Consider the following 24,775-nt stretch of genomic DNA (forward strand, 5'->3'; position numbering starts at 1 on the left):
CAGCCAAATCTGCAATCATGTCCTTTTAATGCTAAAAGCTTCTTATTATCCAAATTTATCCACTGCTCTATCCAAGTAAAGCAGATCGCTTCGTAATACAGTCTGAAATTCGGCAACTGAAATCCTCCTCTTTCTTTGGCGTCACAAAGAATTTTCATTTTAATTCTTGGTTTTCTTCCTGCCCAAACAAACTTTGAAATGTCTTTTTGCCATTGATTTAGCACTTTAATTTCCTTCAATATCGGAATGGTTTGAAATAAAAACATCAAACGGGGTAAAACGTGACAAATTCATATTATCCCATTTTTTCAAATCTTGCTGAACTTTTGTCCAAAGTTTCTCATAATTATTCTTATAAAGATCTATATTTTTCATTGTCAATTCAATTCCCAAATATTTCACCTTCTTAACTACTTCACATTGTACTTGTTCTTGCAACTCAACTTGTTCCTGCTTTGTCATATTTTTGCATAACAGTTTTGTCTTAGTCTTATTGACATAAAAGCCTGCCAGATCTCCAAATTCCGCTATTCGTTGCATCAAAAGCGGTAAATTGTCTCTTGGATTTTCAATTAAAAACATCACATCATCTGCAAACGCTCTGTATTTGTATGAATAACCTTTAATCCTCATGCCTTTTATGTCATTGTCTTCTCTTATCTTCCCCAATAATACTTCCAAAACCCATATGAACAACAATGGGGATAAAGGACAACCCTGTCTGGTACCTTTTTGTACTTTAAAGTATGATGTAAGGTCTTTGTTTACATTCAATGCTGCTCTTTGATCGGAGTATACTGCCTTAATAATATTTACAAAGGGTTGACCTATGTCCATTTTCTCCAACATTTGAAACATAAAATCCCAATTGTTTTCTTGATGATGTCAGTCCACGTATAAAATATTATGTATTTCCTGAATATGCTCAGAATATGTTCAAGAAGAAGAAGAAGAAAAAGAAGTAAGTAGTCAATTTTTGATGAGTTATTTGGTCCAATTGTTTTCCTGTTAATTGAAGCATATTTCCTGAATATGCTGAGAAGAAAGTAGTCAATTTTGGATGGACTATTTGATCCAACTCTTTTCCTGTTAATTGAAATAAAACATAGATCTTCCTCCTCATTTGACTTCATTTTTGACATCGAATCTAATATGTACAACACGTTCAAAGATTTCTGTAATGAATGTCAATACATCAGAAGTAGGTTTGCAACGTACGGATACACACCTGAACAGCACACTCAAGATTGCTACAGCACAGACATTGTCTCCAGATTTTGATGCAATAATTCAGAGCAAGAGGCATCAGTTATCAGAGACTGTTAAATAAAAAAAATATTGCAAGAGTGCTAATGTTTTAAGCACATTTCATTTTAAGTTTTAAAAAATCTTTAATTGCACTTGTCTGTGTCCGTTATAAAGTTTACATCTCCGCTACCTGGCATTACATTTTATAACACACATGTTCTGGCCTGACATGGTCTCATTTATGTCAAATCTGGTCCTCATAACAACTGAGTTTGACACCCCTGCTTTATATGGTTATGTGCTCAAACTGAAGACACAGTTTCCCAGATGGCTGGTTATCATACTATTAAGTCTTCCAGTTAAATTTCCAGTAAAAGCCAGCTTCAGCCAAAGAAACCAAGCTTCTTCTTCCTTCAGCTAACAAAACGTGGCTCAGCAGCTTGCAACCGAACAAAGGAGTGTTTGCAGAGGCATCAGATGATATGAACAAAGCATTTCTGTAGGAATGGTGACCATCGGTTAATGCTGCAACTCTAGGGTGCAGAATGTGGATGTGTGAACCCACCTTCAATTACACTAGGAGGGCAATGCAGCTATTGGTCCCATAAATGGGAGACAGGCCAACACAGTTCAGCCTTTGGGCAAGCTTGACACATCACTTATCTAAAAGTGACATATCACTCATCTAAATAAATACCAATAAACCTGACAGCTTTTGGAAACCCATGGGATGGAAAGATGGCACAAATGAAATAAGTATGTGTTTGGTGCGGTGGCTGGACTTGAGCCAGCGGCAAACAGGTTCAAATCTCTATGATAATAACCTTGGACCAGTCATTGGATTGGATCCAGACTCCACTGGCTATTTTCGCTTATTTCCTCTTTCTGCTACAGCTCCCATATTATTTCCCAGGGTTTCCTGCAGCCCAGCAGTAGCTTTTCATGGAGATCCGTGAGCTGTAGTGGAAGGGGGGGCAGCCAAGTTCCATTCTACCACTGGAAAATTTAGCCTGGATCCAACCCAATATCTCTCAGCCTAACCTAACTCACAAGGATAAAACGGGGGGGGGGGGGGCTTGACTATGCATGCTGTCCTGAGCTCCTTGGGGAAAGGGTGGGATAAAAATATAATGGACAGAAAGGAAGAGGTCTTACATCTACAGAAGAAGGGAAGTATGGAAGATTTACCTTTGAACGCTTTCAGGGAGTGAGTAACTTGTGATTGCCAGAACCCGCAGGAGAATTTCCTCTGCAAGAGAAGAAGATGGGTATTTAACGTTAGTCCCCAGCATTATGTTTCCACATGCTGACACCACAAACATGCCTGAGGAAAAAACAGGTGATCAAGGTTCTCCAATTACAACAGAGAAATTGGACTACAAAACAACTTTCTGTGCTACCTATTTTGTCTGCAAAGAGGCTGATCATAAGGAAAAAGCATCCGTAACTCTTCCAAACAACAATAAAAATACAGCAGATATCTCTCACAAGATTTGGAGACGTAGTGATAGCCAAAGAAAAGGAGATGGGAAACCAAGATTACAAACAGAACTCAACAGACTGCCACTACCCAAAAGAGCCTGCCTACATATTCAGATCTTTAGGCAAGACCCAGTTCCATATTCCACCTCGTTCCAAGGTACAGGAAGTGAGCACCCAAGACGGCCTTATCAGTAGTGGCCCCCAAAGTTGTGGAACTTCCTACTTCAGAAGGTTTCCAGATCCCTTCTCTGCTCGGTTTCAGATGATAATGCTCCATTGCCATAGATTTGACCTGGACAGTGTCTATTTCCACCCACCCCCCGGCTTACTAGACACATCTATTCCTGATGGGTGTATTTGAGCCACTTGGAGTTATTGTTAATTTGTCATGTGTCTGTGTGTTTTATTATTTTCTTTTATTTGTGTGAATGAAATGATTTGTTTTTTAGTATTGGTACCATCTTTGTCAGATGTTCTGAGGATACCACTATCGTAATAAAATCAACAGACCACAGTTAAGGCATCAATGCGCGGGGGGGGGGGGGTTACACAAAACCCTCTGTAACAGTAGAAAATTGTTCCAGGAAAACAAAAAGGAGAGATGAAATGTGTAAAATTATCAAATATAAAGTATAGTAGCCTAATATCACAGTGATTGTTTTTTGTACTTACTATGTTATTTACACTGTGATCCTGTCTGGCTTTCTGCAAACCCCCCCCCCCAAAAAAAAACCAAAACCCCCAGAGTAGCAGCTCCCACATCTGGCTTTTCCCCAAAATATTCAGGGTGAAACAAACATTCAATATACTGAATACTTGGGCAGGATGGGGGGAGAGATTGATGCCTTGTTTTTAAGAGGTAGATTACTTTTAGCTTCAGACTTAAGCGCAAGATTTGTTCTCCTGAAACAGCATTTTAAATAATTTATTTTTAACTATAAATTCTTTTGATATCATATGAAAACCTGTCCATTACTAGAACAAGGTAATAAACATAAACTGAAATTCAGTATATAAGAACATAAGAAGAGCTCTGCTGGATCAGATCAGTGGTCCATCTAGTCCAGCATCCTGTCTCATGCAGTGGCCAACCAGTTCCTCTGGATGGCCAACAACTGGGCATAGAGGCAGAGTCCTTCCCTTGATGTTGCCTCCTGGTTCTGGGATTCAGAGGCTTAATCCTGCTGGAGGTTCCCCTCTGTCACCATGGCTAGTAACCATTGATAGACTTATTCTCCCGCGGTTCTTGATGCCGTTTGCTAAGGCCATGAGCTAATGGAATCAAGATGACAGCGATGAGACTTATCCTCCATGAATCTATCTAACCCCCCTTTTAATGCTGTTTATTCCTGTGGCCATCGCTACATCCTCCAGCTTCACAACCTGTGCTGAATGTCCGCTTGGCTCTGAAGCGTGGAGAAGCAACAAAGAAGGTGTGTTGGAGAGACCCAGGTTCAAATTCCCACTCCAGTGCTCACTGGGTGACTTTAGGCCACTCACAATCTCTCAGCCTAACCTGCTGTACAGGGCTGCAGGCGAGGACAAAATTGGGAGACAAACAAAATATTAAAAAAAAACCGAGTTCCCACAGCTGCCAAATCCTTGTCCAGACCATGTGGTCTTTGGGATTAAAAGGGTGCAGCTTTCAGGTAAATCAAAGTTTCCTCATCACCTCCTCTTATCAACTTGTGGAATGAATCCTCCGTCTAATATTTGTTCAAGGAGTGGTGCACATAGTGCACATGGAAGGGTATAAATAGATGCTTGGAACAGGGCCTGGTTTTTTTTACCCCCTCCCACTATGGAGGCCTGGTGCTCTGCTGTTACTGTAAGCCATGCGATGGATCCGGAGGCCAGTAGTCTCAGTGCTGATTCATTAATCTGTCTTTGCTCATCTACCCTCCCAGGCGGGCTCTTTTTGTAGCAGGAGCTCCTATGCATATTAGGCCACACACCCCTGATGTAGCCAGTCCTCCAAGAGCTTACAGTAGCCCCAGTAAGAAGAGCTCTGTAAGCTCTTGGGAGGATTGGCTACACTAGGGGTGTGTGGCCTAATATGCAAAGGAGCTCCTGCTACAAAAAGAGCCCTGCTTGATCCGGCCCTTTCTTAAGTGTTTAAAGCATGTTCTGTACATTTATTCAATTAAATAGAGATTAATTTTTCCCCCTCTCTATTTCCCAAATGGGGTAATTTTAAAAAAAATAATAAAAACTGCTTTGCAGAAGAGGGAGAAGCAGGTTACTGACTTCACCAGTTCCCAGCCAATCGGCACAGCTGTTTCTACTGTGAACAGGAAGAGGCAGCTACCACTGGATTCAATTGGGAAGGGCAGGGGGGGACATGGCAAGCACATTTCTACACAAGGCAGACGACTGAGGTCCTTTCTGCACTTGGATCTCATCCCTGGTTTTATCAGAGTTCAACTCACAACACAATACCTTAGGGCTGAACTCGCATGTAGTGTAGAATGTAAGTTCAGGGACAGGGTTGAACCGGGATTTAAGGTCTAGTGCGGAAAGGACCTAAGATTATGTCCATCTGGATGCACCCTGAAGTCCCAAAGTTAACATGTTGGTCGGTACACACACAAACACCTGATGAGGTGGCAAAATCATTCCTGACCAAATGTTAGACTGCTGGGGAGGGAGGAATATCTCAGGGTTAAAAGCTTTAAAATCGATATGGAGGAACCAAGAGGAGAGGCGGGGTGTAAATATTTTAATAAATAAATACATTTCATAAACGCACAACGCCATCTCCCACCACACCCTAAAGTGATTCAGTAGTGTAACAACTATTACCATTTCCTCTACTGTTCGTGTCAAGCCCAGCCTAGGATGAAGAAAGAACAGCCTGAAACAGGATTCCACCTACCGTACTCTACTACTGATTTGTGCAAATATTAAATAACCCAATCCTAACAATAGGCAGTGAAACACATATTGTCGTGTTGCTTTTCACTCTGTCGTGCACTAGTGGCTTAGAAAATTAAAAGCAATGCAAGAACAACTCACAGAGGAATACTGATAAGACTTTATTATTTAATAACCAGAATCCTTCATGGGGGAGGGGAAAATCTGCATGCAATGGCAAGTACGGATTTTTTTAAAAAATCACTGATGGAAGGAAACTGTTGGATCCAACTGGCAGCAATTTCTACATCTAATTTCACCCATTATCTTGGAAAAGAGGGTTTTGTCTTTAAAAGTATCTTTTCAGGCCACTAAGCTGAAAAGAGCTTTTACAGATTCCACATACTGCACACAAGAGGTTTTGGAAGACCAAAGTCTGCAGACATTGCTCACATAAAAACTTCATCCCTATGGCTCTCCCACTGTTGAAACTCTAGATTGTATTTTTTGGGAGGGGCATCCCTTTTGTAAAACATAACAACTGGATGCTCTTTTGTAAAACATAACAACTGGATGCTCTTGTAGCTAGAATTAATGCCTGACAAAGTATCCTGAATATTTGGTTTGTTGGAATCACTAGCTTTTGTTTTGGTTTGGTTGGGGGGGGGGGGTTCTTTGTATTTTTCGTGTGTGTGTGCACGCGCATGTGAGTGTGTGTGCACCTAGAAGTCATGGCGACCTCTGATGATGATGGACTGTGTGTGAACCTGGAAGTCATGGCAACCTCTGGTGATGGACTGAGAAAGCCTGCCCCCGCCTCCTGACTGCTGGTATTCCAAGAAGGTCTCTCATCCAAGTACTTGCCAGAGTCGACCCGACCATGCTTAGCTTCCAAGATCTGACGAAATAAAGCTTGCCTGGCCAATTCAGATCAGGGCTGGAATCACTAGCTTTTGTGACATATAGTTGCTGTATTTAAGTATTTCACTGTTTCTCTAGATGCTAACTCTAGTATTGTACACATTACAAACAATGTGCATGCATTCCCTATGGATATATCTGTCTGAAAGAGCCAACACAGCTACACTTTAAAAATAAAACCAGGGACCAGTAGCTGGATAAATTGTGCATTCTGCTGCACATACACCGAATATAACAAAAATTACTTAACATGAGTCTTTTTCCAGATGTTACATTTGGGTATATCCAACCATGTGTACTGGGACAATGTACTGCACATGATCCTCCCAATACATGTCGTCAGCATGTCATCTAAATAGGGTACCAAGTACACCTTCTGGTTTGGTACGTACAGCAATCCATCAGAAGAGTTATTTATTTTAAAAACTTGCATGCCACCTTCCCAGACCTGCCTGAGGCAGCTCACAACTAAACAGCCACCGCATGTATCAGGAGGATTGTGAGTAACACACACTCCCAGGTACATGCAGACAGATATCCCCAAAAGTAAAATCTGAAAAGGGCAATGTGAAACAAAAAATCAAATGCATACAGACTGTACGGGCACTCATTGTAATGTGCGATCAGGGCTCCTGCCTCACATTTAAGGAACATCTCCAAGGAAATGCAATGCAATTGAGACGAGCCTGCCAGATTGTTTTCCGTATTAGCTGCACTCCATTGTAATGATGGTTTTATTCGATGACTGTGATTGTGTTTTAGTGCCCCCCCCCTTTCCCAAACAGATGATGTTGAAAAGGCCAACTGCCAATGCCACAAAAAACCAGCACTGTGTTAGGGTAACTGGTGGAGGGAAGAAGGGGCGCGGAATGGTCACAATCAACAGCTCTGTATGCAGAAGAAAATGCTGGGGCAAAATTTCCACCTAACCAGTTCTCAGCAAAAAATAAATAAATTAAAAAATCAGCAAACAAGTAAGAAGGCAGGTTGTCCCATGACACACAAAGGACAGAACACGTGGCACAAGCTATGTTAGTTATGAATTCTCTTGTTGTTTGCAGTTTCCTGCCATTATCACTTTCATTACTACTTGTCAATCAAGCGCCACACAGACCACAGTTTATTAATACTGGTCTGTAGGAACCTTTCACTCTTGGATAAACAGGCCCTTAAAGAATGTGGCGGGGATACGTTGCCCACATGATGCGAATGTATCCTAACATTACCAAGCATGCAATAAGAACAGCAATTAGACAGAAACGAAGGAACAGGACAAGCTTCTACTGCCGAAACTTGTGAGCTCCCAGTGAACTGCCAGGATGGGAGATCGACCCCCTGAAAGATGCTATGAGGCACTTGGAGAAAGGACAGGCTCCTGTTCTGTACCAAGAACCAGCACGAGCGTTACGTTCCAGGAAAGGACTGTTAGCAGATCAAAGCAGAAATCCTCCAGCCAAGACAAAAAGAGGTGGAAAAGATGAAACCTATTAAGGGAGACAAAAGACCAAAGCAAGAGCAGAGAGCTGCTTTACTTACCACTTCCTTTAGTACCGTATGGCAGTTCATAGAGCGAAGGGGTCTTTACCCAGAAGTAATCCTTTAGCTGTAAAAACAGTGGATGATCCCGTGTGTAACTGTAATGACACCAAAGGAAATGACCACAGAGATCTGGCATGCTAGAAATTTAAAGACTGCAACAAGTTTCTCCCTCCCTCCACCCCAAATTCTGGCTTGGATCCATTGCGGCATTTCTGTGGATGGGACAATTTCTGTCCATGGAGTGGGACTTTCTTGCCTCCCCTTCCTTCTGCAGCCCCAAATGCCTCCCCCAATGCTGCTCCTGGGGGACATTTGAGGCTGTTGCAGGAGAGGGGGGAGAAGTGAGAGAATCACACTCCACAGGGCAGAAATCATTCCGCCTGTGGAAATCCTCCAACCTGCAGAAATGCTCCAGAGGATGCAACCGTCAACCCTCCTTGGACCCCAGCCCAGCGCTGCTATCCCTGAGCCCACAGGCAGCAGAGGGGGACCGGCCATAATGTAGCTCCTCCAGCATCCCTCTAGCCCAGTCACTTACTTTGCTATGAGCTGCGCTGCTTTCCTTTCCACCTCCCCTAGTGGACAAGTCATCTTGTCATCTTGCAAAGGGAAATAGAAACTGGAAGGCAAACAAGAAAAAAAAGGCATTGCTGTCTTTCCCCCCACCACTCAGTCAGATTAAATCTCATGTGCGAAGCCCCATGTAGAACCACCTCAGCATGGATCTGCATTGCTATGAAAAACAGGCAACTTTTCCCAATGATTTCCCTTGTGGGTTCAACCAGCAGAGGACAGGCAGATTGCCCTAAAAGCTCACAAGCAGGCAGGAGCTACCCATTCTTTTGCACCAAGCATCTGGAAGATACTCAGTCGTGTACTGCCTCTGAACACGGAAGACCAACATTTGACTCCAGTAGCACCTTAAAAGACAAACAGGATCTCCAGAGTAGAGGTTTTCAAGAGTCAAAGCTTATATCCTGAAAATCTTTTTGGTCTATAAGGTGCTACTGGACTCAAATCTTGCTCTTCTGTAGCCAACGATTGGTCAATAGACTACTCTTCTTTCTGAATTAGTCTCTCTTTCGAAGCCATGCTATAAGGCCAAATTCACGTGTCACCAAAGGAAAGGAGGGGAGCTGCATCAAACAGTGGAGAAGAAAGCAATTTTACAACTTATTTCTGAGTAAAAAGGGAATTACAAGTTCATTTTTTAATCATATTTTTCTTGGCTCAGCCTGCGTCTTCTTCCTACAACATGGTGCAGCAGTTAGAGTACCAGACTAGGTCTAGAGAAGACCGAGGTTTAAATCTCTGCTTGCCATGAAGCAGTGTGGGTATCTTTGGACCAATCACTCTCTTTTAGCCTCACCTACTTCCTAGGACTGCTGTCAGGATAAAATGGAGGCCAGAGAATCACATACATCACCCTGTTCTCCTTGCAGGAAGGGAAGGATAACAATATATGCAGTATATAAATTCATATGTATCATTTCAGGAACTTTTCAGCTTCGTTCGTGCTGGCCACATGCATGCATGAAAGCGTACAAAACACCAAATAAAAATTGTTGGAGATGTAAAGCAAATGAAGGAACTTTCTTCCACATGTGGTGGAAATGTGGAAAAATCTATAGATTTTGGCAAAATGTAAGTAGTATAATAACAGAGATGTTACATATCAATCTAAAACCATGTCCAGAGATTTACTTGTTAAATATAATTCCCAAGGAATACAAAGAAAATGATGTATATGTACTGACTTATATCTTTACAGCAGCTAGAATCCTAATAGCGAAGTATTGGAAACAAGATAAGATACCAACAAGAAAGGAATTAGCTGGGAAACTTTTAGAAGTGGCAGAAATGGATAAACTGAGTGTAATATTGCAAGGAAAAGATGATAAAATATTTCAAGAAAGATGGGCGAGGATATATAAATGGATAAAGAAAAAGAATAAGCTCTTTCATGTTATATGTATATGAATATCAGTATATGTATGAATATACTTTGTAAAAGTTAAATAAAACTGTCCAAAAAAACCCCCCAGAAAGGTGGTTTTACACGCATTTGCACCAGGTTTCTGAAATTTTCAACAGCCACACAGGATGATCAAGTTCCAATCGCATTTCAGCCTTCCTGTGCTTTACATGTGTGATTTCAGTCTCACCTAATGGCTATCACTCCTCGTGGAAGTGAGCAGTAGAAGTTAACTCCATTTCTCTGACATGTTCCTATTGGGGGGAAAAAACCCTCCTCTGATTAGGGAGTGATATATCTAGACAGCCTTTATTGCACTGTTTTCTAATGTTACCTAATTTTATCGCCCTGCTATTTTTTTAAAAAAAGTATGCATTGCTTTCTAAATGTCGTAATTGGCTTTGAACGTGAGCAAGAAAAGTGAACTATGAAGGAAGCAAATACATAGAGAAATTTATCTTCTCCCCCCCGCCATTTCTTCTTTCATAGATTAGGCAGTGTCTGATTCAGAATCTAAACTGACTCCTAGAAAAGGCAAGGGTGGGGAGAAAGATCAAGAACCACCTTAGTGCCACTTAATTTCTTCTTTCTTTAAAGAAATACACTCACAGCTGTATGTACCTTTCCTCTCGGGATATTATATACCCCACCATCACCAAAAATATTGCCAATACTCCAAGGATCTTCCATCCTGAACAAGACAAGAGACAACAGGTTGTAACACAGAGCCATGTAAGAGACAACATGTTTATAAAGACAGAGTCAAGGCAGCAAAAGGAAGGGAGCAATTTTAAATTGAGCCAGGACTCACAAGGAGTCTTGCACTCTTTAGTTCCGTTAGTAGGGCCCTGTTTTAAATTACGTCTTGCTGTTCCTGGGAGTCAGGACCAATGCTCCCTTTAAGCTGTGGAGTTTTGTGAGCAAAAAATCTACTTTGTGAGCTACTGGCATTAAAGTTGTGAACAAGCAATTTGGCTACTGCATAAATTAGTTTGTTCTGGAGCCATCCTCCTGAGCTAAGACAAAAATGTGTGAGCCAGAGGTTAAAAAACTGTGAGTTAGCTCACACTAACTCAGCTTAAACACTGGTCAGGACCCCCCTCCCCAGAAATAGCATTTCAGAGTATATTTGGGGTGGCAGCAGAAATGACTAAAGCATCAAAGCCAGTGAATCCAGGAGATGAACATTTACAATAGTGCAATATCCAACTGCTTACAGATCCTACCCTGCTTCCTTTTCCTGGCAGTTTGTGAGCTCTTGAGCAACCTGGATTTGCTACAGATGTTTGTGCAGTGCCGGACACATGGGTCATCCTCTACAACTCCATAAGCACTGCACCCACCAAGCAGCATTTTCTAAACTCAGTAAAAATAACATGTCATACAAAGGTATACAAAGTCTACTGCTGCTAGATAGCACAGATGCTCTGCTTTGCTGTACATTAACATGTTTCAGTGGTTAGAGTAACCAATTAGCACATATCATTGCTCAGGAAATAAACGGAGTACTAATGGGAAATGTGATTTAGATCAATATCTTTAACGGGCCTTTTCACAAATTAATAGTGCAATCCTATGCGGAGATACTACAATCTAAGCACACTGAAATAAATTATCTTGGACTAGAGTAGATCAGTGCAGAATTGCACTGTAAATTATTCTGCTTTAAATCCATTTGCCCGGCCCGGAGTGAAGTCCCCCCTACACATTCCCCCCTGTCCACCACCCATCATTCTTCACTGTCCTGAGCAAAGATACCTTTTCCATATAATTAGGAGGAGCGCAGCATAGCAGGAGGAAATGGCAAAGTGCCTTCACTTACGAGACTTGTTGATCATCTTTATCACCATATGAATAATCGCCCTGCGGCTGTTGCTCTCATCGCGACTGCTATTGGTCACCTGGAAGAAAAGAAAGGGAAATTGGTCTCTCACATCACAAGAAGAATTTTTCCAATATGTGGTCATTCCAGAGTGGTAGCTGCCACGTTAGTCTTGCAGAAAAATTAAAACAGGAGGCCCAGTGGCACCCTAAGGACTTAACAGGATTTATTGCAGCATAAGCTTATGCTAGAATAAAGTGGTAAATTGTAAGGTGCCACTGGACAAATACAGTTCTAAACACGCCCTTTTAAACCCCCTGAATAGGCCATAATGCTCAGGAATACACTGTAACAGCTGGAATGCATAGATCTCTCCCATGTTTCATAGGTGGAACTAAGGACATGTCTGCAACACACCTGTTCCCATACCACGGATCACTTTGCCAGCCTCACCCACACCAAGATGATGCACTCTACAGCGCTCCTTGCTACCTGCTGCTGTGAGGTATTCTCCAATACCCCGATCCTCCGCTAATTCAAAAGACAAGACTCTGGTGTAGCATTAGTGTTTTCAGTGGCCCCGTGTGGTGGCCTAGTGTTTGTGAGCATGAATTAATCTAAATGTGCAATACAAGCATGAAACATTCGCCCAATGCCAAAGATTCTAGAAAGTGGGCTGAACCTTGTGGAATGACCATGCTAGCGGGCAATTCGACTTCACAAAACTTCAGCAAGGTATTCCCCAAAAGGCATGGATGGTGGTTTGCCAGAGGCAGAAGTATGCACTATGCCTGGCAGACAGGAACAGTCACTCCATGTCTCATATCTGTATTTTCCTTCCACAAAAGTCACATGAACAAAAAGTCAGTCAGACAGGCAGCTCCAGATTCCAAATACAAGAGATTTTAAAAACAAAAAAACCTTTCAGGATAGTTTGTATGTCAAAGGGGGCAAAGGCCACTTCCAGCATAAATGCCATGAACAAAAATTGTTTCATGAACTTTGAAAGGGTGAATGAATGTGTTATTTTCTAGTTCGTTATTACTGAAGAGGACAAACACTTCTGGTTGTTAACATGATTTTAAAACATTACACTTTTAAAAAATGCAAATAAGCCACTTACTCTTATTATTTCAGTGAGTCTTCAGATTGATTCTCAACTGAGCATTAGTTTAAATTTTTTTAAATGGAGAACCACATAATGGTTAATATGTCCATTAAAAAATCTAACATTAGATAACTGCTGCTCATTTAAATTCATGGAGATTGCTCAGAACTTAATTTATTAAAAGGTGTGAACTCAGCTTTAAACATGTTTTATCAATATTGTGTTTGAGTCATATCTGAAAGCTTCAGACATTCCAGTTCTGGCTTGTATTTATAAATGAATCTTCCCCTTATGCAACCCTTCTGTTTTGACAATTTTATCAAGTACACATATGCACAACAAAGAGCACTGATGGATAAGTCCAACATCCAGTATCCTGACTCCAACAGTGGGCAACTAGAACCCTTTAAGGACAACAGCCTTCACTTGTCTTCCCACTCACCCACCCACGCACACACACAAACACACACAACATCTCTAGTGGCAGTGAGTTCCATAAGCAAATTGTGTGTTATATACTTTCCCCCCTCTGTCCTGAACCTGCTGCCAATAAATTCTATTTGACAGCCCCAGGTTCTAGACTTGAAGGCAACCCCCCACACATACAAATGAAACAAAAGCCCTGTCCACTTTCTACACAATTCATAATTGAACATTCCATTCTATATAGATCCATGTACACTTTTCTTCAGACATACACTGAGCTGTGGTCACACCCTTAAGTCCACACAACCATTTCTCCTGAGCATCTTTTCTTCAGACATACACTGAGCTGTGGTATGAGAGCTTTTGTGTAGCTGCACCCCAACCCCATGATAGGGCTGGGAAATTCCTGGATATTTGGGGTGGAGCCTGTGGGGTACAGAGGAGGAGGAAGAGGAAGAAGAAGAGGAGGAGGAGGAGGAGATTGGATTAATCCCCCGCCCTTCACTACCCAAGGGAGTCTCAGAGCGGCTTACAAACTCCTTTCCCTTCCTCTCCCCACAACAGACACCCTGTGAGGTAGGCGGGGCTGAGAGAGCTCTGACAGAAACTGCTCTTTTTCAAGAACAGCTCTCATCAGAACTATGGCTTGCCCAAGGTCATCCAGCAGCTGCAAGTGGAGGAGTGGGGAATCAAACCCGGTTCTCCCAGATCAGAGTCCGTGCACTTAACCACTACACCAAACTGGAGGGGAGGGGCAGCGGGGGGGAGGGTATAATGCCCTACTGTCCACCATCCAAAACAGCCATCTTCTCAAGGGGAACTGATCTGTCTTAACTCAGTGTAATCAGTGTGATTTTAGAACTCCAGGCCCCACCTGGAGGTTGGCAGCTGTAGCCCACTATGGTCATGCTACTCAGAGGAAATATGCCAAATTCCATTCTCTTGGCCTTCCAAAAAAAAAAAAAAACCCTGCAAGGCCAGACTGTTTCAGAAGGCTGCTTTCTGACCACCACTGCTGGCAAATGGAAACTGAGATGTCACTTGAGTGGCAATATTTGTATAGTTATCAAGGTTTTCATGACGGTGATCCTGTAATTTGTTTTTATCATGGGCAAGTCTTCCCTTTCTTTGTTATATACTGAAGAGTAATTGTGTTTCATTCGTGTTGTCAGTCAGCCTGACCTTCCGTTTGAACAGTGAGACGTAAATGAATACATTAAATTTCATTGCCTAGTTATCTTTTTGTTCTCTTCGAACAGACACACACACACACACAAACACACATCTTTTGTATAAAAAGGGTTTGCAAATACTAAAAGTGATTCGAGCAGTATGCATTTTTATTCTGCAGACTGATATTCTGCATACTATTCAGACTTGTATTTATTTACTTACTCTGTTTATACCCTGCCTTTCTCCCCTGTGGGGACCCAAAGAAGCTGACATTGTTCTTCTCTCCTCCCTTTATCCTCACAACAACCCTGTGAGGCAGGTTAGGCTCAAGGTCACCCAGCAAGAGTAGGATTGGAACCTGGGTCTCCCACAGCCCAGTTCAACTTTCCAACAACTACACCACACTTTATACTGTGGGTTACATATTAACCATATTACTTAACAAATATACTGATGGAAAAGATCCATAGTGGTGATGTTTCATTTCCCAGACCTCAACGCCACACATTAAGATAATCAGACCGCCGTAAGCAGCGCTGCCAAAGAATTACTGTCAGATTCTGCTGCCTATTCAGACCTTGCGAGATAACAGAGAGCACATTATTTCCGCCGCCATATGCCAAATGTTCACAACATGATATCGTCACAATTCCTTATCATTAGAGTACATAAACAGCATCCCAGTCTTTAATGTTTTGCAAGCCATACAACAGTTCCTCCAGGCACTTTAATTTATAGATATTCTATATTTTTTTAAAAAATACAATGTTTAAAGGTTTTTTTGGGTGGGGGGCACCTTTTACTTTTCAACACCGTATTTTCCAAATACAGAGGGTCTCCATTTTCCAAACTGTGAAGGCCACGAGGGTAATAAGGCAAAAATATTCAATCATTCATTTGACAAAAACCTTGTTCAAAGGTGTTATTTGTCACACATCCAAAGATTCAGACAGACAGCCCAGCCCCTGAGCCTACACCAGATGCTGCAGATGGGCTTGGAATGTGTAGGACACCGGTAGTACCCTACCATCACAAAAAAAGCCCAACAAGCGGGTATTGAAAGCAATTCGTCAGATTAGACTGTGCACACTGAGAAAGGATCCAAGGGTTCTGACTCAGTCATCTGGCTCAGAAGCTGGAAGTCAATTACTCAGAGGGTCTTGGGATTTTTATCCGCTGCCTAGAGATGTTAAATTTCTGGTAATTTTGAAGCCACGGGGTGTGTGTGTGTGTGTGTGTTTCAGGACAACCAGGAAAATTAAGGGAAAATGGAATACGTGTACTTTCTTATCAAGCCCAAAGTGGTTTCATTGCTTTTAACAACATAAAATCCATCATTTGCACTTCAGCATATAAAATGGCACGATTTGACGTATTTATGAAATTGAAAAGTACAAATGCCTGACAGTGTCATTCTACGCCCAGTGACTGTAACTCTGCTTGGAAACTGGTGATACTGTCCCAAGCAGAGTTACACCCTGCTTTTTAAAAACTGTAATAATTTTAATTAAATAAATATAAAACAATTGATACAGAGAATCCCAAACAATACAAACTATTTAACATTAATAATATTCTTGATATTCTATTCAGTATATCTATCTAAAACTTAACTAATTAAAACTCTTAACATGTTTTCTAATAATACAGTTGGGTTAGCAACCATCTTGTATAAATGTAAGAATTTGAGTTAATATTTAGCTAATATTTATTTTGATTTTTCCCCCGAAGGGGAGTTTTTTATTTTTGCATTTTCTACTCACTACAGATATGTGATGGGCAGAGGAATACTAATGCCCTATCATTATTACTATGGGAAATGGGTCAAGGAAATCAAGATACATATAATATACTGGATAGGGGAAGGAAAACTAACATTCTATTCTAAATCTCCTACTGGATATAGGGATAGGGTAAAGACTAGTACAAATTACGATCTGAGAAGCTAAAAGAATAGATCTTTTAACCTATTAGTATAGGTTATACAGAGATTAGTTCGATTATAAAAATATAAAGTTATTAGCTTGGCACAATTACTGCCCTTAGCACTCATGCTTTAGTTTTAGAATCTTTTCTTCTTGAATTTCTTCGTTTTCTGCAGCTTGGGAGCGGGCTTCTCCCTTTCTCCAATTCAGATGGTTCTGATGATGAGGAAGTTTGGCTTGTTGAGTCCTGTGAGTAGGACTCCTCCTCTTCTTCTTCTTCCTCCACATCCAGTTTTAGATTGTTTTCCTTCTACTTCTTTTTTACATTGAACATTTGATCCATAAATCTTTCCGCTTTTGGAACAGAGTCAATTTTATATATTTTTTTATCCTGGTAATTAAAACTCAGCCCTTCTGGGAATAGCCATTTATACAGTGCTCCCTTTTTTTGCAGGGAGAGAGTAAGCATCCTGTATAGTTTCCTCCGTTTTCTTACTTCAAATGGGATGTCTTTCAAAAATTTTATCTTTTCATTCTTAATGTTTAAGGATTTTCCCATTGTCGACTTTAGCACCAGTTCTCTGGTTGATCGTTTCGTGAATTTTAAGTAGGTTTCCCCTGGAAGTTTATTTTTCTTTATAAAATCGGGATACGTCCTGTACGCCACATCCATTTCCTTAATTAAGTCTTCTTGTTTATAATCCATTAGTGGGGCCAAGGCAACCGCCAAGAGTTCCTTTAAGTCCTTATTCTTATCTTCAGGTATTCCATGGAAACGTAGAACATACATGGATCTTTCCAGCTGGAGCTGTATTAGTTGGGTTTTATCAGAGGATCTCTCCTTCTCTGCTTCATCCACTCTTTTATTAATACTCTCAGTCTGTTTTTCCATCTTTTTCAATGTTTTCTCGGTAGCTGAGGTTCTCTTATCCATCTGCTTTAATTGTTTTTCAACACTGTCTAGTTTGGTGTTGAAAGTAGTCATCTGATCCATTAGAGAGCGTAGTGCATTTGCTAACAACGAAGCGAAGTCTGTAGATACTTCCTGGTTCTGGGAGGGAGTCGTTGGTATGTTATTTCCGGTCACCAGTTTTTTTTCCGGCGCTCTCCGTCCTCTCCCAGCCATAATAGCAACAAGAAGTAAGTTTTCCAAAACAATGCAAAAGTTATGCGTTTTATTTCCGCTTCATATATTTTAGCAGCTTTTGCATTCGCTTAACTTCTTATTCACTTGGTTTGGCTCAAAGTCTTTTTATTTTCGCTTTAAACCTGTTTTTACAGCTTACTCATGGGGGGGGCTTGAAATCTCCTCCCCCTGCGCTTCAAACTTAGGCGCTTCCAATTACTACCAAGGCTCCATTCGCTTATTTTTCACCTGAGCTTTGCTTAACTCACAGTTTGTAGCCTTGGAGATCTTTTGGAAGTCTTTTTAGAAGTTTAGTCGTGATCGCTTGCTCTGGTAGTCGTCTCTGGGCACCATGCTGGCTCCGCAGCGATGGTACCTATCGGGGAAGAAGGTGAGCCTCAATTCCTTGGGCGTCCCCTTGGAAGAGGCTCTCCTCAGCTCCCCAGGCTGGGGGTCTCCTACAAAGACCCGGGGGGGGGGGGGTCCAGGATGAACTCGAACCCCTCCCGTCAGCCGGGTCTCGGCGCATCTCCATCTAAGCAAGACGAGACACGTCCGAGCGGCGAAACACTTAAACCGGAAGTCCTAGCTAATATTTATGGATCAAAATTAAAACATACTCTAAATCTGGGGTTTATAGAATCAATACTTCAGATGAAACTAAATAGTCAGGAATAATTCCATTCTGTGCCATGTAACTTATGATTGGAAACCATTTTTCAACAAAAGTTGATTGATAGTTTTTATGTTCAAGTTGTAACAGCCTAGCCATGATTTTTTCCTAAAATATAGCAGTCCCATATCTTAGACATCCATAAAGAAACTGAAGGTGCCGATTTGTTCTTCCACTTTGCAGCTATCGCTGCCTTTGCAGCAGTTAATAATGTGACAATCAAAGTCTTTCATATTTGTGGAATTGGAATATCTTTCCATAGATTAAGCCTTCTAAGTCCATTTAAGTCACTGGTTTTAGAAAGGTTTGTTTCTGCTTAAAATAGTGTCAGAGGGTAGCTGTGTTGGTCTGTGGTAGAAGAGCTAGACTGGAATCCAGGAACATCTTAAAGACCCACAAGATTTTGGGGGTTTAAGCTTCCGAGAGTCAAAGGTATATGACGAAGGGAGCTTTGACTCTTAAAAGCTTGTACTCCCCAAAATCTCATAAAGTCTACATCCCTGGAAACTTGCTGGCCTCTAAAATGCTACTGAACTCAAATCCAGCTGTCCTGCTTAAAAGAGCATTGCCAGTTTTCAGCTAACAAAATTATAAAAATTCATGCAGTACTAAAGAGAAAAAGAGTTGCCAAAGATTGCTTCCTATATTATCTTAAGATGATGTATCTTAGTTTTTGTCATCTGAGAGGCAGGGAAAAAATTAAAGTTGCAAAAAGAAACCACAGAATTTTAGTAAAGAAAAGAGAGTGTTATTTGGACAGAATCTACCTCATACATTCACCCTAGGACTGGCAGCACATCAAGTTCAGCTTTATAATATTTAAATACACTGACCTCTCCGATAGTGGAATACCATCATATACATTTTTTAATTTATTGGGGGGGGGTTGGGGTATAAATCCTGCCACTCTGCTTGATAAAGTGCTACAGAAGTAAATTTATTGGAGGTAAAAGGTATTCATTGACGCACATACTCCACTTTATAGACAGGGAAGTGAAAGGATAGATAAATCACACTGTCTGCCCAAATGTATCCACCAAGCCAATTGGGATTACCATGGGTTTTAGATATGGGCCAACTAAAATTACTACAGTGGAGATCTTATTAAATGTACATGCTGAAAGGCCAAAGCCAGGAAAGGAAGCTTACCCCAAGAAAAATGGAAAGAACTCTAAAATATCCTCTTCAAGATGACATTTGGCCCCTTGTGGAAACTAACTAGAAGTCAAACCCCTTGGGTTTGTGGAACTGAAGGACTAGAAGAAACCTAAAAATTATCTCGTCCTAACTTATAGAACAGGGTAGTCCTGTAACATACCAGGTTCCACAGATTTTCAACATAAGAAGCTTCTTGTCAGCTAGCAGTGATTGCATACCTGAACAGAATTCCTCCACTCCTTTGTTCAGTGTCTTCTCAGATTAAATTTAAGGTTCATTGGATTTCAACACAGGCTGGGTTTGTCTTGACTCTGCAACCATGACCCACTCCTCCCCCCAATTTAAAACTCCGGGAATTATTCATCAAAGCAAAAACAAACAAAAATTATGCACAATACCCTTCCCAGATCTGGGCAACATAACCTTGGCTTGGCTACATTACTCCCAGCTTTAACAGGTGAACTCTATGTTTACAGTAAGAGGTTTCTGCTTATGGAATAAAAGCATGGTTATCAACTCCTGAGCATACAAAGACCTCTCTCCCCACAATTCTGGAGGACAACCATCACTAAAAATGGAACTAAATCTCATTCCAGAAATAAGCACAGAACTAAACCTTATTTCAGCAAATACATATTCCCAAAGCAGCTGAGACAGTGAGAACGTCTGGCGAGGTGCTTTTGCAAGAGAAATTTGAAGGCCAAGTTATCAGCTTAACTTTTCTACCCAGACAGGGCAAATGTTCACATGTGTGCAGAGCCTGATTTTTTTTTTCCCCACAGCAAGATCAGATCCAGCTGTAGGAATATTTATTTAAAACAGCTGTGCGGGTATCTCATGGGACAACAATGTCAGGACGGGGGATGGTTAAGCGTCCCCACCAATCATCTCTTGCAAGAACCCACCTACATGCATTTGCTTTACGAGGGATCCACATAGTTGGTAACCCCAATTTCTCCCCTAAACCTCCCAGTGAAAAATAGGCCACATGGACTAAGTCTGGCTCAATATAGGTGACCCTATATATCTGTTTGCAGGTATGCTAAACCACTTGGACCTGAATGGAGGGTAAAGAACTACATAACACAGAGATACTAGCTTTTTACTTTCAGTGTGGGTAGACTCATTACATATTGGGCCAGCTACCTCATTCTGTGAAGGCTGCAGTTAAATCAAGTTCTATGCTTCATACAGGCTGGAAGACCCTCAGAAGACCAATATCCACCCCACACACACAGTGACACACACACTTCCCACACTTGGCTGCTTTGAGAGCCTCTCCAAGCACAAGTCCCTCTTATTCAATAAAAGTATTAAAAATATTATCCGCAGGAAGGCTACACCGCCTCCTCTTTCCTGGAAGAACACTGCGGCAGCAAAGATAACTACTTTGCTCTGAGACAATCACTGTAGAAGGAACAGCTGAGAAGAACTTACCTTTTGCCCAACACAAAGAATCCTGCTCCAAGTGTCCGTTCTCCTCTAACTGCAGAACTGAAAGGATGGTCAACCGGGCACCTGCCAGAGAGGCAGGGTTGCCAGGTAATTGCACCCCATCCACCCCAGGGAGAACACCAGCAAGGGAGATTGCTTTAGCTGACAAACAACCTCTACATCTTAAGACAAACCTTAGCATACCTTTTTCAGGTGAAAGGATTTATAGTTAAGGCTTCCTCCAAAGGGTCAGCTAACAGACCCCTCTCGCGAGTCTCCACGCTTTCCAGCACAGGTGAATGAAGTGACAGGAGAGAAGCAGATACAATCCTTGTGCCACTTGCAGAGATCAGCTGCCTAGAGCTGGAGACTTCCTTATATGTCAAGAACAGGGACAGCTCCCCACCCAGCACAGGCAAACAAAATAAGGAGGAGGAAAAAAAAAAGCCCTTGTGCTCCTCACACATATTCTGTAAGCCAAGTATGCCAAATGCTTGGCAGTGGAAAGATGCAGCTACGTTGCCGGGAAGAAATATGGAGCATGTGAAATTTTGTGGGTGTTGTCCCAAAGCCAAAGCAGATATTACTGTCATTTGTATGGGTTGGGTCTAGATTCCCATACCCAACTTTCAGAGCATCAGTAACATATCACACTGCTGGGTTCTCATTTTCCAAGTGTGTGGGGGTCAAATTCAGATTGGGACCATGGCACAGAGAAGGGGTTTCAGCCTTCCCCTCAACCTGACACAGCCAAGGCTCATCAGGTGAGCTGTAAAAGAGTATCTCCTGGGCTGTTTTGGTCTGGGGAAGAGGGAGAGGGGGAGGAAAGCTGAAGTTTCTCTTCCTGCCCCACAGTCCCAATTCAAATCAGGTCTGCACATTTGGGAAATGAGTTCCCAAGAAGTGTGACTGTTGGTCTGGAAGTTGGGTTGGAGAACCCAGACCTAAGCTATGAAGAACGATGCATAGTTTTGCCCTAAGATGCCACGTTATATCCATCAATCCTTCCTTACATTGGACCTGTTCTTACACACACACCAACTGATCGTTTCAGAGGGGAGCCATGTTGGTCTGCAGTAGAATACCTAGATTCAAGTCCAGTAGCACTTTCAAGACGAGCAAGGTTTTTGGGGTATGAGCTTCCAAGAGTCAAAGCTCTCTGATGAATGGAATTTTAACTCTCAGAAGCTCATACCCTGAAAATCTTGTTGGCCTCTAAGCTGCTACTGGACTCAAATCTGGCTGTGTGTGTGTAGAGGGCCATCAAGTCACAGCCGACTGATGGCCACCCATACGTTTTGTCTTGACATTGCCTTCCCCTGCATAGCAATTCTTGGGTGGTCCACCATCGCAAAACACCAGTTTGATGCAGTGGTTAGGAGCGTGGCCTCTAATCTGGGAGAACCGGGTTTGATTCCCCACTCCTCCACATGCAGCTGCTGGTGTGACATTGGGCCAGTCATAAGTTCTTTCAGAGCTGTTCTCTCAAGGGCAGTCCTCGGAAAGAGCTCTCTCAGCCCCGCCTACCTCAAAGGGTGTCTGTTGTGGAGACAGGAAGGGGAAAGGATTGTAAGCCACTCTGAGACTCCTTTGGGTAGTGAAGGGTGGGGTATAAATCCAATCTCTTCTTCTTCTTACCAGGGCCAATCAGGCCTGTAGCTAGCCAAGGATGAGGGATGTGGCCAGCACCTTCCAGGAAGATACCAGACACACACACCCCGGTGCCAGCGGGGGGCCCTCAGTTTCATGGGGTAAAAGCAGCCAGAGGCAGGAAGCCCCCCCCCCAGCCTCACCAAATTACAAGTGAGGTGGGGGTGGGAGTGCAGCTGGAAAGACGTGGCCCGAGGCTGCCTGCCACCCCCTCCTTATGCCCAGAAATCTGCGGCAGCACACTGGCACCAAGGACAGCAGGGGCCCATTCCCACTAGCCAAGCCCAAGAGAAGCTGAGCCACCAGGAGTCTTCCAGCTGCTGGCAACCAGGTTAGTGCAGCCGCTGCCATGTCCTTCCTTCCCCCCTTCCCTGGGGAGGCGGCAGCTTCTGGGCTTCACCAGTGGCCACTGCAAGGGTGCCACTGCAAAGGCCAGCTGAGCCTGGGCAGCCAGATGCACTGGAGCCAGGCAGTGCCTTGCCATGACGGAGCAGACAGGTGGTTTCTTCCCCCCAGCTGAACATGCCTCCTCCTTGCCAAGAAATGCCAGCCAACGTCTCCCACCAGCTTCTCCCATGTGCCAGTGGAAGGGGGGGGACAGGGAAGCTGAGCCCGGCCTGGCAAGGCAAACAGCCTCCCCACCTCCTCTACACTTCAGAGGCTTTTACAAGGGAGGAGGGGAAGAATTAGGGCCACGCAGCTGAGGCACTTTCTCTTCCCTTCCTGAGCCCGGCGGAATGAGCGAATGAGCAAGAGCAGGAGAGGAAAGAGCACCCTGGAATCTCATCAGACTCAAGGCGACCCCGTGGCATTTTAATTATTTAATTAAATTAGTTAAATTTGCCACCGTGCCCCCTCTTTCCCCTCCCAATGAAAAATGTCTAGCTACAGGGCGGGGGCCAATCCTGCTTAGCTTCCAAGATCTGATGAGATCGGGCTAGCCTGGGCCATCCAAAACTCTTGTTTTCCCCAACTTCTGTTTGCATTTACATTTTGCAAGCTTTGATCACAACCTGTTGTACCTACTACTGTACTGCTGCTGCTTTTTTAGTTTTCTATGGGTGTACTTTTATCATTTATACTACTTCATTGTTTTTAAGGAGTAGTCGTGAACCATCTCATGGAACTCTAGGCTGAAAGCAAGACAATTTTCACAAACTAAATAAATAGTAAATGAACTATCCCTCCTACATCCCTGGCCTCCAGGGTCAAGTTAGCCTTCATAGAGAAGAGAAGAAGATGATATTGGATTTATACCCTGTCCTCCACTACCCAAAGGAGTCTCAGAGCGGCTTACAACCTCCTTTCCCGTCCCCTCCCCACAATAAACACCCTGTGTGGTAGGTGGGGCTGAGAGAGCTCTTTCGAGAACTGCCCTTGAGATAACAGCTCTGACAGAATATGTAACTGACCCAAGGTCACACCAGCAGCTGCATGTGGAGGAGTAGGGAATCAAACCCAGTTTTCCCAGATCCGTGCTCTCTCTTTTTTTGGCCCCACGAAGGGGATTTTTAATTGCATTTTTCTATAAACTACAACGAAAAAAGGGAGGGGGAGATTACAACTAAGGGAGAAAGGAAAGAAAACCACTAAAAACCCAAGTATAGGAGATCATTACAACAGCTTGTATCAGTGTTAGTCTAAAATGCTATAGTTACATTGAACATGGTCGTTAAGCTATATATTTTATCTTTATGGCTAATAACTTCACTGTTTAAAGAAAAACACAAGAGCATCAACAATTAATAAAAGCTTATAAGGCACAATTCAAAGTTCTTCAGTCTTCATTTTGTTTTATCTTTTCTAATCCCCAATTGATAATCGTGTTTGGGGGCCGCCGCCCCCTTCTCAGAAGCAGAGTCCTCATAAGAAGTAGAGGCAGAAGAAACAGTTGCCTTGCTAGGTTTACTGTCTTCATCTTCTTTGCCGTCCTCACCCAACTCTCCCAGTTGCAGTCTCAGAAACGTACACGTTTTAGAGACAGAGTCAATTTTTTCTTTTTTCATCCTTAAGTTTGAAAGGGACACATTTGGGGACCAGCCATCTGTAAGGAATGCTGTTTGTTTGTAAGAACATAACCAAGTCTTTATATTCCTTCCTCTTCTTCCTTATTTCAAATGGGATATCTTTTAAAATCCTGATAATGTTGCCTCCAATTTTCAGGGGTGCTCCTGATGTTGCTTTCAAAATTTGGTTCCTCATGTCACATGTCTCTTCAAGAATCTTACCACTATATCTCCAGGCAGATTATTCTTCTTTATG

General features: G+C 42.4%; 1 protein-coding gene across 1 annotated transcript in view; it reads right to left on the minus strand.

The window, feature by feature from the left end:
- Positions 1–24,775, minus strand: part of ST3GAL4 (ST3 beta-galactoside alpha-2,3-sialyltransferase 4) — a 235,157-nt gene that overhangs the window by 15,535 nt on the left and 194,847 nt on the right. Inside the window, exons 4-8 of the mRNA XM_015422505.1 lie at positions 11,841–11,919; positions 10,640–10,709; positions 8,582–8,662; positions 8,041–8,138; positions 2,437–2,497 (exon numbers count right to left, since the gene is read on the minus strand). Of these exons, the coding sequence (XP_015277991.1) occupies positions 2,437–2,497; positions 8,041–8,138; positions 8,582–8,662; positions 10,640–10,709; positions 11,841–11,868 (338 nt within the window). The 5' untranslated portion in view covers positions 11,869–11,919. The remainder of the gene's footprint in view (positions 1–2,436; positions 2,498–8,040; positions 8,139–8,581; positions 8,663–10,639; positions 10,710–11,840; positions 11,920–24,775) is intronic.

Source organism: Gekko japonicus, unplaced genomic scaffold, assembly GCF_001447785.1.
Source record: "Gekko japonicus isolate JY-2015 unplaced genomic scaffold, Gekko_japonicus_V1.1 scaffold1263, whole genome shotgun sequence".
Taxonomy (NCBI): domain Eukaryota; kingdom Metazoa; phylum Chordata; class Lepidosauria; order Squamata; family Gekkonidae; genus Gekko; species Gekko japonicus.